The sequence below is a fragment of the Macrobrachium rosenbergii genome, chromosome 26, assembly GCF_040412425.1.
Source record: "Macrobrachium rosenbergii isolate ZJJX-2024 chromosome 26, ASM4041242v1, whole genome shotgun sequence".
In the NCBI taxonomy this organism is placed as follows: Eukaryota; Metazoa; Arthropoda; class Malacostraca; order Decapoda; family Palaemonidae; genus Macrobrachium; species Macrobrachium rosenbergii.
The window spans coordinates 52032449-52049871 of record NC_089766.1 but is presented as its reverse complement, the minus strand read 5'-3'; the positions used below and the strand labels follow the sequence as shown (position 1 = coordinate 52049871).

The 17423-nt window shown below is 41.7% G+C and overlaps 1 protein-coding gene across 1 annotated transcript in view; it reads right to left on the bottom strand.

Annotated features, from left to right (window-relative positions):
- The window catches only part of LOC136852855 (serine-rich adhesin for platelets-like), a 15937-nt gene extending 374 nt beyond the window's left edge, over window positions 1-15563 (bottom strand). Inside the window, exons 1-7 of the mRNA XM_067127761.1 lie at window positions 15513-15563; window positions 14552-14748; window positions 3795-4187; window positions 3064-3573; window positions 685-1201; window positions 253-550; window positions 1-114 (exon numbers count right to left, since the gene is read on the bottom strand). The exon at window positions 1-114 is cut by the window's left edge and continues 374 nt beyond it. Of these exons, the coding sequence (XP_066983862.1) occupies window positions 1-114; window positions 253-550; window positions 685-1201; window positions 3064-3573; window positions 3795-4187; window positions 14552-14748; window positions 15513-15563 (2080 nt within the window). The remainder of the gene's footprint in view (window positions 115-252; window positions 551-684; window positions 1202-3063; window positions 3574-3794; window positions 4188-14551; window positions 14749-15512) is intronic.
- Window positions 15564-17423: the final 1860 nt, after the last annotated feature.

The following is a 17423-nucleotide window of genomic DNA, read 5'->3' as shown; positions in this document are numbered from 1 at the left end:
CTAAAGCTTGACTCTGGCAGGTACTTCTGTTCCCCAGTGTTTGTTTGCTTGTGTCACTGGCTGTCTGTATGTTTGTCTGAGCACAGATTTCCTCTAAAGCTTGACTCTGGAAGTCTGTGCACAGATACTTCTGTTCACCAGTGTTTGTTTGCTTGTGTCACTGGCTGTCTGTATGTTTGTCTGAGCACATTTCCTCTAAAGCTTGACTCTGGAAGGTACTTCTGTTCCCCAGTGTTTGTTTGCTTGTGTCACTGGCTGTCTGTATGTTTGTCTGAGCACAGATTTCCTCTAAAGCTTGACTCTGGAAGGTACTTCTGTTCCCCAGTGTTTGTTTGCTTGTGTCACTGGCTGTCTGTATGTTTGTCTGAGCACAGATTTCCTCTAAAGCTTGACTCTGGAAGGTACTTCTGTTCCCCAGTGTTTGTTTGCTTGTGTCACTGGCTGTCTGTATGTTTGTCTGTGCACAGATTTCCTCTAAAGCTTGACTCTGGCAGGTACTTCTGTTCCCCAGTGTTTGTTTGCTTGTGTCACTGGCTGTCTGTATGTTTGTCTGTGCACAGATTTCCTCTAAAGCTTGACTCTGGTAGGTACTTCTGTTCCCCAGTGTTTGTTTGCTTGTGTCACTGGCTGTCTGTATGTTTGTCTGAGCACAAATTTCCTCTAAAGCTTGACTCTGGAAGGTACTTCTGTTCCCCAGTGTTGTTTGCTTGTGTCACTGGCTGTCTGTATGTTTGTCTGTGCACAGATTTCCTCTAAAGCTTGACTCTGGAAGGTACTTCTGTTCCCCAGTGTTTGTTTGCTTGTGTCACTGGCTGTCTGTATGTTTGTCTGTGCACAGATTTCCTCTAAAGTTTGACTCTGGCAGGTACTTCTGTTCCCCAGTGTTTGTTTGCTTGTGTCACTGGCTGTCTGTATGTTTGTCTGTGCACAGATTTCCTCTAAAGTTTGACTCTGGCAGGTACTTCTGTTCCCCAGTGTTTGTTTGCTTGTGTCACTGGCTGTCTGTATGTTTGTCTGTGCACAGATTTCCTCTAAAGCCTGACTCTGGAAGGTACTTCTGTTCCCCAGTGTTTGTTTGCTTGTGTCACTGGCTGTCTGTATGTTTGTCTGTGCACAGATTTCCTCTAAAAGTTTGACTCTGGCAGGTACTTCTGTTCCACAGTGTTTGTTTGCTTGTGTCACTGGCTGTCTGTATGTTTGTCTGTGCACAGATTTCCTCTAAAGTTTGACTCTGGAAGGTACTTCTGTTCCCCAGTGTTTGTTTGCTTGTGTCACTGGCTGTCTGTATGTTTGTCTGTGCACAGATTTCCTCTAAAGCTTGACTCTCAGAAGGTACTTCTGTTCCCCAGTGTTTGTTTGCATGTCACTGGCTGTCTGTATGTTTGTCTGTGCACAGATTTCCTCTAAAGTTTGACTCTGGCAGGTACTTCTGTTCCCCAGTGTTTGTTTGCTTGTGTCACTGGCTGTCTGTATGTTTGTCTGTGCACAGATTTCCTCTAAAGCTTGACTCTGGAAGGTACTTCTGTTCCCCAGTGTTTGTTTGCTTGTGTCACTGGCTGTCTGTATGTTTGTCTGTGCACAGATTTCCTCTAAAGTTTGACTCTGGCAGGTACTTCTGTTCCCAGTGTTTGTTTGCTTGTGTCACTGGCTGTCTGTATGTTTGTCTGTGCACAGATTTCCTCTAAAGCTTGACTCTGGAAGGTACTTCTGTTCCCCAGTGTTTGATTGCTTGTGTCACTGGCTGTCTGTATGTTTGTCTGTGCACAGATTTCCTCTAAAGTTTGACTCTGGCAGGTACTTCTGTTCCCCAGTGTTTGTTTACTTGTGTCACTGGCTGTCTGTATGTTTGTCTGTGCACAGATTTCCTCTAAAGTTTGACTCTGGCAGGTACTTCTGTTTCCCAGTGTTTGTTTGCTTGTGTCACTGGCTGTCTGTATGTTTGTCTGTGCACAGATTTCCTCTAAAGCTTGACTCTGGAAGGTACTTCTGTTCCCCAGTGTTTGTTTGCTTGTGTCACTGGCTGTCTGTATGTTTGTCTGAGCACAGATTTCCTCTAAAGCTTGACTCTGGAAGGTACTTCTGTTCCCAGTGTTTGTTTGCTTGTGTCACTGGCTGTCTGTATGTTTGTCTGTGCACAGATTTCCTCTAAAGTTTGACTCTGGCAGGTACTTCTGTTCCCCAGTGTTTGTTTGCTTGTGTCACTGGCTGTCTGTATGTTTGTCTGTGTTTGTCACAGATTTCCTCTAAAGTTTGACTCTGGCAGGTACTTCTGTTCCCCAGTGTTTGTTTGCTTGTGTCACTGGCTGTCTGTATGTTTGTCTGTGCACAGATTTCCTCTAAAGTTTGACTCTGGCAGGTACTTCTGTTCCCCAGTGTTTGTTTGCTTGTGTCACTGGCTGTCTGTATGTTTGTCTGAGCACAGATTTCCTCTAAAGCTTGACTCTGGAAGGTACTTCTGGCTTCTCACCAGTGTTTGTTTGTTTGCTTGTGTCACTGGCTGTCTGTATGTTTGTCTGTGCAAAGCAGATTTCCACTGGCTGTCTGTATTTGTTCTTTCTCTAAGCTTGACTCTGGAAGGTACTTCTGTTCCCAGTTTTGTTTGCTTGTGTCACTGGCTGTCTGTATGTTTGTCTGAGCACAGATTTCCTCTAAAGCTTGACTCTGGAAGGTACTTCCCAGTGTTTGTTTGCTTGTGTCACTGGCTGTCTGTATGTTTGTCTGTGCACAGATTTCCTCTAAAGTTTGACTCTGGAAGGCTGTCTACTTCTGTTCCCCAGTGTTTGTTTGTTTGTGTCACTGGCTGTCTGTATGTTTGTCTGTGCACAGATTTCCTCTAAAGTTTGACTCTGTCTGTATGTTTGTAGCACAGATTTCTGTTTGACTCTGAAGGTGTTCCCAGTGTTTGTTTGCTTGTGTCACTGGCTGTCTGTATGTTTGTCTGTGCACAGATTTCCTCTAAAGGTACTTCACTGGCTGTCTGTATGTTTGTCTGTGCACAGATTTCCTCTAAAGCTTGACTCTGGAAGGTACTTGTGTTCCCCAGTGTTTGTTTGCTTGTGTCACTGGCTGTCTGTATGTTTGTCTGAGCACAGATTTCCTCTAAAGCTTGACTCTGGAAGGTACTTCTGTTCCCAGTGTTTGTTTGCTTGTGTCACTGGCTGTTGTATGTTTGTCTGAGCACAGATTTCCTCTAAAGCTTGACTCTGGAAGGTACTTCTGTTCCCCAGTGTTTGTTTGCTTGTGTCACTGGCTGTCTTTGTATGTTTGTCTGTTTGCACAGATTTTGTCCTTTCTAAAGCTTGACTCTGGAAGGTACTTCTGTTCCCCAGTGTTTGTTTGCTTGTGTCACTGGCTGTCTGTATGTTTGTCTGTGCACAGATTTCCTCTAAAGTTTGACTCTGGCAGGTACTTCTGTTCCCCAGTGTTTGTTTGCTTGTGTCACTGGCTGTCTGTATGTTTGTCTGTGCACAGATTTCCTCTAAAGTTTGACTCTGGTCACTGGTGTGTCTGTAGGTACTTCTGAAGGTTCCCCAGTGTTTGTTTGCTTGTGTCACTGGCTGTCTGTATGTTTGTCTGTGCACAGATTTCCTCTAAAGCTTGATTCTGGAAGGTACTTCTGTTCCCCAGTGTTTGTTTTGTCTGAGCACAGATTTCTCTAAAGCTTGTGTCACTGGCTGTCTGTATGTTTGTCTGAGCACAGATTTCCTCTAAAGCTTGACTCTGGAAGGTACTTCTGTTCCCCAGTGTTTGTTTGCTTGTGTCACTGGCTGTCTGTATGTTTGTCTGTTTGTCACAGATTTCCTGTTTGTTTGCTTGTGTCTAAATGTTTGTCCAGCACTTGACTCTGGAAGGTACTTCTGTTCCCCAGTGTTTGTTTGCTTGTGTCACTGGCTGTCTGTATGTTTGTCTGAGCACAGATTTCCTCTAAAGCTTGACTCTGGCAGGTACTTCTGTTCCCCAGTGTTTGTTTGCTTGTGTCACTGGCTGTCTGTATGTTTGTCTGAGCACAGATTTCCTCTAAAGCTTGACTCTGGAAGGTACTTCTGTTCCCCAGTGTTTGTTTGCTTGTGTCACTGGCTGTCTGTATGTTTGTCTGAGCACAGATTTCCTCTAAAGCTTTGACTCTGGAAGGTACTTCTGTTCCCCAGTGTTTGTTTGCTTGTGTCACTGGCTGTCTGTATGTTTGTCTGTGCACAGATTTCCTCTAAAGCTTGACTCTGGCAGGTACTTCTGTTCCCCAGTGTTTGTTTGCATGTGTCACTGGCTGTCTGTATGTTTGTCTGAGCACAGATTTCCTCTAAAGTTTGACTCTGTTTGTTTGCTTGTGTCACTGGTACTTCTGTTCCCAGTGTTTGTTTGCTTGTGTCACTGGCTGTCTGTATGTTTGTCTGTGCACAGATTTCCTCTAAAGTTTGACTCTGGAAGGTACTTCTGTTCCCAGTGTTTGTTTGCTTGTGTCACTGGCTGTCTGTATGTTTGTCTGAGCACAGATTTCCTCTAAAGCTTGACTCTGGAAGGTGCTTCTGTCCCCCAGTGTTTGTTTGCTTGTTTCACTGGCTGTCTGTATGTTTTTCTGAGCACAGATTTCCTCTAAAGCTTGACTCTGGAAGGTACTTCTGTTCCCCAGTGTTTGTTTGCTTGTGTCACTGGCTGTCTGTATGTTTGTCTGTGCACAGATTTCCTCTATAAAGTTTGACTCTGGCAGGTACTTCTGTTCCCCAGTGTTTGTTTGATTGTGCCACTGGCTGTCTGTATGTTTGTCTGTGCACAGATTTCCTCTAAAGCTTGACTCTGGAAGGTACTTCTGTTCCCCAGTGTTTGTTTGCTTGTGTCACTGGCTGTCTGTATGTTTGTCAGTGCACAGATTTCCCCTAAAGCTTGAATATGGGAGGCGAATTTCAATTAATCATGGAAGGTTGGTTATGGCCAAATGACGCCATTGCTTTTTGTAATGGCTCCTGATAAGGGGGCAGGTCCGAATATAAATCTTGGGTTTTATAGATACTGTAATGGTGCCCTCAATGAAACTTTCGGTAGGATAGGATAAAGAATGAATTAGAGTCTAGATTAATCTACAGCGGATGAACATGGCGATAAGGGCTTAAGCAAAATGCTGTCTGTGGGAGGGGTTGGTGGGAGGGGGGCGGCAGAGTGAAAGGATTACGACGCAGATGCAGTATATTCTTTCATTTTGGCTGTCTTTTGGGTGATAAGTGAATTTTTGAGATCATAACTAAATCATTTCCATTGCCAGCCGCGAGCCCTCTCTAATAGTTTTCTAGTTTCCTGCGCACATTTGTCGTTATATGAATAGCTTTTACAATAATACCCGTATCTGTAAACCGAAATTTATTTGTTCTTTGTGTTTAAATTAATATATAGATGCACACATAATGTTCCACACACACACACACACACATGCTATTCCACACACACATACAATTGAGCTGAGAACAGACAGGATAGTTCGGTAGTCTGGCAGAGTCAGAGGAATGGACGAGTGCTACTCCACCACGAATGTGCTTCTAGTGTGTTCCACTCCTATTATTAGTTATTAGTGTTTTAAATATGGAAGTTTCATATCCACTGCAAATGCTTAAATTAAAATCAGCAACAGATATATTATGTTCCTTTTAAAATTTTCAAGAATCATTCCCATAAACAACGTACAAGATCATTCTATGGTCGGTGGATTAGGCCTACTTCCGTTCGTTACATGGTTTAATGGGAAGCGTTTGCTAGCCCTCTCTCTCTCTCTCTTATCCAGGGGAAGGGGGGGGGGCTTTGGATAGTAGGCCGTTAAAATCCCCAGGGCTTTGGATAATGGGCCGTTAAAATCCCCAACGAAAGACTATATCACTCACTAAATCAGAAAATAATTTCCTAAAAACATTGAAATCCTATAACAGTTAAGATATTCATTGGGTTCGATGAAAGTTTGGCCATAAAATCTCAGGAAGAGAAAAGGAAAGGAAAGTAACGACTTCCACCTCGCCTTCTCTTCCCTTCCTGTCGAGTTCACGTTCTGAACTTTTCACACTCTCAGATATTAATATGCAGCCACAAATGACTTATCAGTATCGCGACATCTTTGTCTTAGAAGTAACTAACTCCAAAAGGGAATTATACATCAACGTCCCTAGCCAATGGCCCACTGCAGTGCCTTCAAATCTCTGTGGCATTTCCTGACGTCGCCTCTCTTCTAAATGAGCTACCTTTAACGTTACATTCTTTTTTAAATTCTATTTTGATTATTTTCTCATTTTAATATTTTTTATCTTTTTTATTATTTGTATTTGCATTATTGTTATAGAAATATTTTTATTTCATTGTTTTTAAATTTTATTTCACATTTATTTTTAATATTTCTATTTTTATTTTTTCCATTTAATTATTCTAATTCCTCGCCTTTGATTTAAAATTTTTATTTTTCATTTTTGTTTTGTTACCTTTTCAGCATTTTACTATCTGTTTTTATTTTATTTCATTTAGTGACCCAGGCTGACCAGAAGCAGGAACCCAAACCCAGAACAAGCATTTTTAAGGAGCGGCCACAACCTGCAAGGGTGAAAGCACAGAAGCAAATGAAAGCATTAAAATGAACTGACGTTTCCAGGAGTCACCGAGGTCCCCTGGGAGGCTCTTGTCAAAGGGAGTCCAGCACCCACAGTGTACCCTGGGCCATTTGAAACGAAGCTTTTCTTCACTTTCCTACAACCTTCACCTTAACCTTCTGTTTTCCTAAATAAAGTTTCCCTGGAAGGGCCCAGGAGCTAAAAGGAACAGCAGGAAAAATTGGACATCAAAAGTGGGTTAGGCCTAAGGAAAAATCCAATAGCCGCGGGAGGTTATGCGGTGGGTAGTGCTGCGTTTGCCACACACACACACACACACACACACACACACACATATTCTTCTTCTTTTAACGTGCTTTTTCCCCCATTTGTATGGGGTAAGCACCCTGCCTTCTTTTGAAGGACTTTGATTTGGCTTTGGGCTAGACCTGCCTGTCATCGCTTAGACCCCGGTAGCGTATGTACATGTATTGTACCAGTCACCAGCACCCTTTCTCCCAGCAGCGAGAAGTTGTAAATATATGTGCGCGTATGTGTAATGATAGTAATGCCCTCCTAACTTCTGGAATCCATCACACTTTGTGGATATGATTGCCGCTAAAAAGCCTTAGATCCAAATGGAAGAATATGAAGTAATTCTGATGTCCTTACAAGATTCGAATCTGCATCCTGGGTATCGCATCCTGCTGCATATCAGGTAATAAGTGGCTAGCAGATTATATATAAATTATATATATATATATATATATATATATATATATATATATATATATATATATATATATAATAAAGTTAGTTTAATTAGAACAGGTATCATCACAGAGCACCTCCAGACATTCATCACCTGACTGTCATTAAGAGAGATTTGCCTTTAATGAAAGAGGAAATTTATGCATAGAAAAAAATCTCATCCAGTCTTTCATTCATATTATTATCAGGTGGTCACGCACCACTTAAAAGGAGGAATTCATTAAAATAACTTCAAAGTGAAAATAAGGTTTGTTCATAAGCGGGAGACTGAATTCTGCACCGCTCGCTAATTCCCTCATGATGAATCTCTACGAGCACTTTAATAATAATAATAATAATAATAATAATAATAATAATAATAATAATAATAATAATAATAATAATAATAATAATTATTATTATTATTATTATTATTATTATTATTATTATTATTATTATTATTCAGAAGATTAACCCTATTCATATGGAACAATCCCACCAAAGGGGCCACTGACTTGAAATTCAAGCTTCCAAAGAATATGGCGCTCATTTGAAAGGAGTAACAGAAGGTAATAGGAAATACAGAAAGCAGAGATCAGTCATTACTAAAGAAAAAAATTAACAAAATAAATAAATAGATAAAAATGTCACCAAATAACAGAAAACAAGGAGAATTGCTTTAGGGTAGTAATGCACTGCATATTCTTTTGAACTTTTGAGATTTCAATTACACAACATCCTCTGGGAGGCTGTTCCACAGTCCAACGGTGTGAGGAACGAAGAACTTCTGCAACCGAGAAGTTCGACAGCGAGGCTAAACATTCACTGCCTGTTGGTGCTTCTGCTGTTAGCGAATCCTGTCTGTCGCTCTCGGCGGCATGAAAACAGGATCAGGGATCAATTGTGGTTGGTAACTGTGATGTGACCTTCACCACGTTCAATATTTCTTGCTACTTTAATCCTGTCGAAAAACAACACAGAGAGTAACTGTTTGATTTATGAAACTCGGTCACTTTCGGCTATCCAGCGCTTGAGACTGAAAAGACGGAGTTGGAGTGGCTGGACAGCAAGACGCAGAGACCCAGAAAACGAAAGAGATGACACACGAGGGGCTAATGGAAGACCCGGGAGGAAGCCTCACAGCGCCACTACGAAGTTGTAAGAGGGGCTGAATAATGAGCGGGAGAACGAGTACTGCTAGTTTATTCATGTTTTTGTTGTTGATGATTAAGCTGGCCTTGTGCCAGCACGGGCTCTTGCTCATGGAGCAGCCCGTAAGTCATTTTTTTATGTAAAGGTGAAATTAAGGATATGTAGGTGGTTGCTTTATTCGTGATCGATGGGCATACCAGTGAGTGGTATGAAATGAAAGGTTAGCAGGCGAGGTTGCCAACCTCTTTGAGCCCTAAGGAACCCGTCGGTTGGGGAGAAAGAGCGAAAGTAGCGAGTCCTGGCAAGTGGTAGATAGCCAGTAAGGAAAATGAAATATTCATCGTCGGAGAAAAATCGGAAAAAAGGAAAATCTATGGCGTTTTAATACCATATTTAACTTACTTTGAAAAACGGGGAAACAAAGCACCGATCTTTTAGTGGTAGGGATCGATGGAGGAAAAGAAGAATTTTAAGCATTAGAAAAAGCAGCACAAACAGAAGTAATAGCTTAAGTGGTAGTTAGAACGATAGTTGAAAAATTTCGGTCGTTAGACGACAGGCGGCCGAAAAAGGGGAAAGGAAGGCTTTAAGTGGTAGAAACAGAAGAGTTGCTAATCAAATGATAAGCGACTATTAGAGTACTTGTGGCGGAGCTGCTCTCTGATTTCATCCCCTTCGGGAGAAATGCAATAATGATAGCACATTTGTTCGAAGAGATCGTGTGCCAGTGGAAAGAACTGACATAACAACATTCTAACACATGTGCAAAGAAAACAGATTCAAATGAATCATTAATAGATACATATTTACACAGGAAAAGTATGGCTAATTTTGCTTACCCCCATCTCCTAGGAGGGTTATCGACGAAAACGGGTGGTTCACCATAGAAATCCCGCTTAGAGGGGACTTTACAAAGTCATTTGGAGGTTGGACAGCAAGGAATCCGGAATGGAAGTGAAGTAAAGGGCTAAAGAGTAACATTCTAACACATGGTGCAGATTCTGAAGGACCGAAGGGATGCTGCAGACGCCCTTAATTGCGCCTACGATGCACCACGTGAGGGGCACTTCGGGCATTACTCCCTGTGGGGTTTCATACTAGCCCTTGACAATCTGCGGACGTCTTGAAAGTTTGCCAGAAAACGACAAAACCCCCAAATATATGAGGGTTTATATGACGGTAAAAGGAGATACAACGATGATACCGTGGAATGAAATGGAATATAAAATTCAGACCAAAGGCCTCAATTCAACGCTGAAGGGGACGCTGAGAATGTAGAAGGTTTTCCAAGTGTAACAGGAGGAAAACCTCACAGTTGCACTATGAAAATAACTGGGTGGAAAGCAAGATGGAAGAAAAGCAATGTGAACGGAGGTACAATAGAGGGAATGAAAGGGGTTGCAGCTAGGGGTCGGAAGGACACTCCAAAGAACCTAAAGTAATGCCTACAGTGCACCGCCTAAGGTACAATGACAGCACTACTTCCCTACTGGGATGAATGTAATGTGTCACTCCAAACGTTGCCAAGAGGGGTCGAGCATCAACAGACCCTCAATATCAGTACCAGACTTCCTTTATTATTGATAAAATCTGTATTACCTGTTTATTAAACTAGAAGAAGATCAGACTGCTTAATATTTCCTGACTGAAGACTGAAGTGTCTAGGTCTGGAGTAATGAAGATGAGCAATAACAGGAACATGTTCCAGGAGTCATGAAGCCTGGTCCAGTAAATGAGACTTTCATGGAACACAATCTGGAAGAGGATTAACAATCTATAATATCCCTGGGACAAGATGCGATCTGGATTGACCCGTTTCTCTCAAAAACCTGTCTGTCGTAAATAGCTCTCCTATTTAATCACGAAGTCTCCTTCCAAAATGACTCCCAATATGTTTGTTTTTACTGAAATGATCACACTTCCTTCGACAAGGGATGAAACAGGAAACAAATGAGGTCGAACCAACGAATGCATAACACTTATCATCAGTTTCATGGAATGAAATGGAATATGAAATTTCGGCCGAAGGTCATTCAGCACTGAAAGGGAAATTGGGTAGAAAGGTTTTACAGGTGTAAAAGGTGGAAGATTTCACAGTTGCACTATGAAACAATTGTTAGGGGGGTGGAAAGTAAAAATGGAAGAAAAAGCATATAAACAGAGGTACAGTAAAAGGAATGAAAGGAACTGAATCTATGGGCAGAAATGAACCCTGCAAAGAAGTCTTCTTAATGCCCACAGTGAACCACGTGGGGTGCACTGACGGCAATACCCTCCAACGGGGTCATCAGTACAATAATTATTCCGGTTTCAAAAATTGCAGCGATGAAGCAAAGAACTTCATTTATCATTTCAATTCTGTAATCATAAATTGGCTGCTCAAATCGTCAGCACTTCCCCAAAAGCAACAAAACCTAATTGCCAGAAAAGGGCTGATCTGTGAATGAGTTCACTTATCCAGACTAACACGAATTCTTTCCAGAGGAATTTCGTTAAAACACCAACACTCACGCGACCACAATCATGACGTCCTCGAATTCAGTCGACGGGGCAAATGCCCGTGAGAGCAAGAGCATTTAATCTGTTATTTTCCAGTTTCGTTTATTTTGGCTCCTTCAGATTTGGATGTGAAGGAGGCTTCTCATCGACCGTGGAGCGCTCAAACAGCAGACCGGGATTTCTGAATGCGTTCCTTCTGAAGTCTTACTCTCCACTTCTATTCAGATGAGTGTAGTGGCGCCCTGAAAGGTCATAAAAGCCATTGGCTGTACATTTCAATTTAACCCTTGACGCTAAAAGGGTGCAGAGAGAGAGAGAGAGATTGTTTCCTTACAGTTCGTTCTCTCGCGGTTGTCCCAGGTCCCCAGTGTGAGGCACCTCTGATGTCTACCAGAGAATTGCTAATGCATCTTCCGGTATATTTTGCATCTTCCAATCTTAGATGGTCTGGGATGCAGCTTAGATATTTGTCGAGCTTATTCTTAAACACATCTTCGCTCATTCCTGACATGTTCCTCAGATGAGCTGGTAACGCATTGAATAGACGCTGCATTATCGATGTTGGTGCGTAGTGGATTAATGTCCTGTGTGCTTTCCTTAGTTTTCCTGGTATAGTTTTGGGCACTATTAATCTACCTCTGCTTGCTCTTTCTGATATTTTTAGCTCCATGATGTTTTCGGTAATTCCTTCTATCTGTTTCCATGCCTGGATTATCATGTAGCGTTCTCTTCTCCTTTCGAGACTATATAAATTTAAGAATTGCAGTCTTTCCCAGTAGTCAAGGTCCTCAACTTCTTCTATTCTAACTGTAAAGGACCTTTGTACACCCTCTGTTTGTACAATATCCTTTTGGTAATGTGGGTACCATATCATATTGCAATATTCAAGTGGACTACGTACATACGTTTTATAAAGCATAATCATGTGTTCGGCTTTTCTTGTTTTGAAGTGCCGGAACAACATTCCCATTTTTGCTTTGCATTTTGCAAATAGTATTGAGAGAGAGAGAGAGAGAGAGAGAGAGAGAGAGAGAGAGAGAGAGAGAGAGAGGGGGGGCCTACGAGCATCCTAATGGGATCACTTCGGCGAAGTAAGGCTTACCTCAGTAAGAGAGCCTCCTGTTTTGATGGTATCCTGTATATTTTGATGGAGTAATAAACACTCACGCTGCTCTCTCTCTCTCTCTCTCTCTCTCTCTCTCTCTCTCTCTCTCTCTCTCTCTCTCTCTCTCTCTCTCTGAACCCCAACTTTGACCCATGACTTTATGCCAAATTCACTACGTAGGATCAACATAAACATAATTAGATTTTTGGAAATATGCCCATGTTTTTCATCCTCGTCCAGTTCAAGAACCTAACACAGGTCACTCTGTACACTGCAAGACTACAGAGAGAGAGAGAGAGAGAGAGAGAGAGAGAGAGAGAGAGAGAGAGAGAGAGAGAGAGAGAGAGAGAGAGAGAGAAATTACCAGCTCTCACTAAGTTCCTAATTGCTAATTGATTCCCTTCGTAACTTCAGAAGAACAAACTTGGTCCAGATATTTTGTTGGGCAAGCTGACACGAGTCTCTTCATAGTTTGTTATTTGTCTTTTTCTTTATTTATCTTATTATTTGTTCTCTACCTTGTTTTTCTTCGTTATTTGTCTTCCATTGTTCATTCTTTACTTCTCAATTCCTCTCCTGTACTAGCTACTTTCTCCACTGAGGTATTTGGAAGTTGCAGCATTTTGCTACTCAAACTAGGGATGCAGCTTGTCTAATAATAATAATAATAATAATAATAATAATAATAATAATAATAATAATAATAATAATAATAATAATAACAGGTGTGGGTCTAGGTGAAAAGTGTGTCGTTAGAAAGGACCATTGCCGAAAAATAAATAAATAATAAATAAAAGTAAAACTTGACAGAAGCACTGAAAGTGTTGGAAAAATTTTATCACTATAACTTCACAGATCTAATATTGACAAGACAGATTTAGGATCATTAGGAAACGAGGAAAAGATGCGCCCAAGTTTCTTCGTCGCAATAGTTTTCTCTACAGCTACCACAGCGTATAATCAAGGCCATCGAAAATAGATCTATCTTACGGTGGTCTCGGTATAATGCTGTATGAGCATGAAACTTTAACCACGGCCCGGTGGTGGCCTGTCCTATATCGTTGCCAGAAGCACGATTATGGCTGACTTTAACCTTGAATAAAATAAAAACTTCTGAGGCTAGAGGGCTGCAATTTGGTATATTTGATGATTGGAGGGTGGATGATCGACATACCAATTTGCAGCCCTCTAGCCTCAGTGGTTTCTAAGATCTGAGGGCGAACAGAAAAAGAGTGGACAGAAAAAAGTTCGGACAGAATCAAGTGCGGATGGACAGACGAAGCCGGCACAATAGTTTTCTTTTACAGAAAGCTAAAAGCAACCCTCCAAGATTACATCTTATTAACAGTTGATGAGTGAAGGTAAAAAGCTGGTTTTGAAGATGCAATATGTGTTTTCATGACTTTACCAAAGATATAAAGCGCTTCCCCATTGGACATGCAGTCCAGGAAATGCGAGCATAAGGTATGCATTTATTATTATGTAAAGTCCCCGCTCAACGGGTTTTCTATGAAGAACCTCCCGTTTTCTACGGTGCCTTCACAGCTGACCCTAGGTCGCGGTACTCAGCCTTATTCTCATTATGTAATTGTACATTTATTACCTATTCATTTTTGCCCTTATGCATAGTGTATGTGCCAGAGTATTTTGTGTCTAATCTACTATGTACCTGTCCTGTTTTGTGTAGAGAAATGTTTTGACCTCGGGTCACTTGTATATTTTTGTGCTGACGTCCGCGTGTACGCCGACGTCCGCACGCCGCTTCCTCAATAAACTACATCTTATGTAATCATAAGACCCCCACTGGTAAGTGTTAAACCCAATACTGTTTCGACAGTTTCACGGCTTTATCACTCGCCTTTAGCAGCTGTCTTTGGATTATCCTCGACGTTTGGAAGTGTTTATCTTCGTGGAAATCTATCGGATATCGTGACTCGACATGAGAAGAAACGACCGCCGACTTCTGGTTACTTCACGGACGGAGCTCGAGCCAGAATCGACCAGGCAACACCTCAACAATCCACCCACCCATCTTCCCCTTCGCCTTCCACCTCCTCCTCTTCCTTGTAAACCCTTCCTCCTCGTCCTCCGACGTCCTTGGACCCTCGTCCTCCACCTCCTCCTTCCTACCCCAACCCCCCTCACTATTTACCCCCTCCCCCTCCAGTCTCTGGCACGAATGAGTACCCTCCATGACCGAAATTTCGAGTGCTTCCAGCTGAAGGAAGGATCTCGTACGCGGCAGTAGTGGCTCTTCAACAAAACAACGCTGGCATCAACCACAGAGGAGAATTCACTATTACTCCAAAAGATCGAGCAACATCGACCTCCTGAAGGACAGCACAAACTTTCAGTTACTGAACCCATATGAGAAGCTGAACAAGGCCATCATTTGTAATTACCCAACAGAACTCCCTCTGGGTCCTCTTCTGGAGCTCCTCCCATACTGTGAAAGCTGAGAGGTGCTTAACCAGAGATAAAGTACCTTCACGGAAGATTCTCACCACCTTCAAAGGACCAGTCCCGAGCCAAGTATGGCTTAAGACATGGGGATACTTCCCCACAGAGGATTTCACCCAAAAGCCTCTCAGGTGCTACAAATGCCAACGCTACGGCCATCACCAGGACCGTTGCAGAGGCACTGCCATTTGTGCCATCTGCAGCAGGAGGCATGAAACAAAGCTGTGTCTGGAAAAGTTGAAAAAAGGGGAACCTACGACACATAAGTGCCCTAACTGTTCTGAAAAACATCATGCATGGTTCAAACGTTGCAGTGCCCGACAACTATCCCGCATTGCACAGTTGAAAGCAAAAGCCAATCCATCAAGACCAACTCCTACGCTAGCACTGGCACACAGACCAACGACGCCCCCCGAGCAAAGACCTATAACTACCAAACAAGTGGTAGAAGCAGCGCCTGTTTTGTGTCACGAGAAGGGGACTCAGACTGAGCAGCCAATACCCCCAACCCCTCCTCCCCAACCCACTTCAAACCTTGAACCCGTTTTGTGTCACGAAAAAGAAACTCAAACTGAGCAACCAGCACCCCCAACTCCTCAATCAACTCAAAACCTTTCCCCTTCCTCGTCAAAACCACTCCACACCCCGTCATCGAATCGCTTGGCAACCCGGAAGGACAAACACCAAAGTTGCTTTGAACTACAACAATCCTTTTTGACATCCTAACCAAAACCGCTTATAATGCGAGGCATTATAAACGAAAAACACGATTGGAAACATTTAAATCGTTGTCTGAAGGAAGTCCACAATCAATGAGGCATTTCTATTCCCGACGATTTCCTAAGACGATCTTTCTGATTGTAGTCAATCCACTGATTGTCTACTAACTCCTGTCTCCCCCTAAAATCCTTCCTTTCTCCTTTTCTCGGCCGCCTCGCGTCTAACGACCGAAACTTTTCAACTGTCGCTCTAACTACCACTTAAGCTATTACTTCTGTTTGTAATCCTTTTTCTAAAGCTTCAAATTTTCCATCTTCCTCCATCGATCCCTACCGCTAAAAGATCGATGCTTTTTTCAGTTTTTCAAAGTAAGTTAAATATGGTATTAAATCTCCATAGAGTTTCCTTTGTTCCGATTTTTCTCCGACGTTTTATAAAAATGGGAAAAAAGCACGTTAAAAAAACGATGAAGAAGTTTGATATTTCATTTTCCTTGCTGGCTATCTACCACTTGCCAGGACTCGCTACTGTCGCTTTTTCTCTCCAACTGACGGGTTCCTTAGGGCTCAAAGAGGTTGGCAACCTCGCCTGTTAACCTTTCATTTCATACCACTCACTGGCATGCCCATCAATCACAAATAAAACAATCACCTACTTTTCCTTAATTTCACCTTTACATCGAAAAATTACTTACGGGCTGCTCCATAAGCAAGAGCCCGTGCTGGCATAAGGCCAGCTTAATCAACAACAACAACAACAATCAATAATCTAGCAGCCCTTGTCTAACTGCTCTTTCTTTCGCACCCTCTCACAATTACATTAATGCTCGCACATTGAGAAACATAAGAATGAATAAAAAATTATAAACAAATGCATAATTATTCATATTTTGTGGTATTTGCAGTAATGTGTAGTGTTATGTTAAGATGTCAGAGCGCTGCAAGTCTCACAAGGAATGTACAAACTGAATGTACATGCTTGGAATATTGTCCTATTCAGCCCAACAACCAGTATTAATGAAAACAATTCACAAATGCTGCACAAGGCCTCCACAAGTCCATAAGAACTATGAGTATTCAGTAAACAAACTCCCCTAGCATCTTATGCTTTTCATCCTAAAAAATAGGCACTGCTTCTTTCCAGTATTAATAGCCTAAATACATGTGCCATGAATAAGTGCTACATGAATGATAAGTACATATGAGGACAAATCATCAAAAAACATAATCTTGAAGACATGTTTTTTGATGATTTGTCCTCATATGTACTTATCATTCATGCAGCACTTATTCATAGCACATGTATTTAGGCTATTAATACTGGAAAGAAGCAGTGCCTATTTTTTAGGATGAAAAGCATAAGATGCTAGGGGAGTTTGTTTACTGAATACTCATAGTTCTTATGGACTTGTGGAGGCCTTGTGAAGTATTCGTGAATTGTTTTCATTAATACTGGTTGTTGGGCTGAATAGGACAATATTCCAAGCATGTACATTCAGTTTGTACATTCATTGTGAGACTTGCAGTGCTCTGACATCTTAACATAATACTACACATGACTGCAAATACCACAAAATATCAATAATAATGCATATGTTTATAATTTTTTATTCATTCTTATGTTTCTCAATGTGCGAGCATTAATGTAATTGTGAGAGGGTGCGAAAGAAAGAGCAGGTAGACAAGAACTGCTAGTTTATTGATTGTTGTTGTTGTTGTTGATTAAGCTGGCCTTATGCCAGCACGGGCTCTTGCTCATGGTGCAGCCCGTAAGTAATTTTTTTATGTAAAGGTGAAATTAAGGGTATATAGGTGATTGCTTTATTTGTGATTGATGGGCATGCCAGTGAGTGGTATGAAATGAAAGGTTAACAGGCGAGATTACAAACCTCTCTGTTGGAGAGAAAGAGCGACAGTAGCGAGTCCTGGCAAGTGGTAGATAGCTAGTAAGGAAAATGAAATATCAAACGTCGGAGAAAAATCGTTAAAGAGGAAACTCTATGGAGATTTAATACCATATTTAACTTACTTTGAAAAACAGAAAAGAGCATCGATCTTTTAGTGGTAGGGATCGATGGAGGAAGATGGAAAATTTGAAGCTTCAGAAAAAGCAACACAAACAGAAGTGATAGCTTAAGTAAAAAAATAACCTTGAAGACTGCTAACTCTGTCATTAAAGCTTCC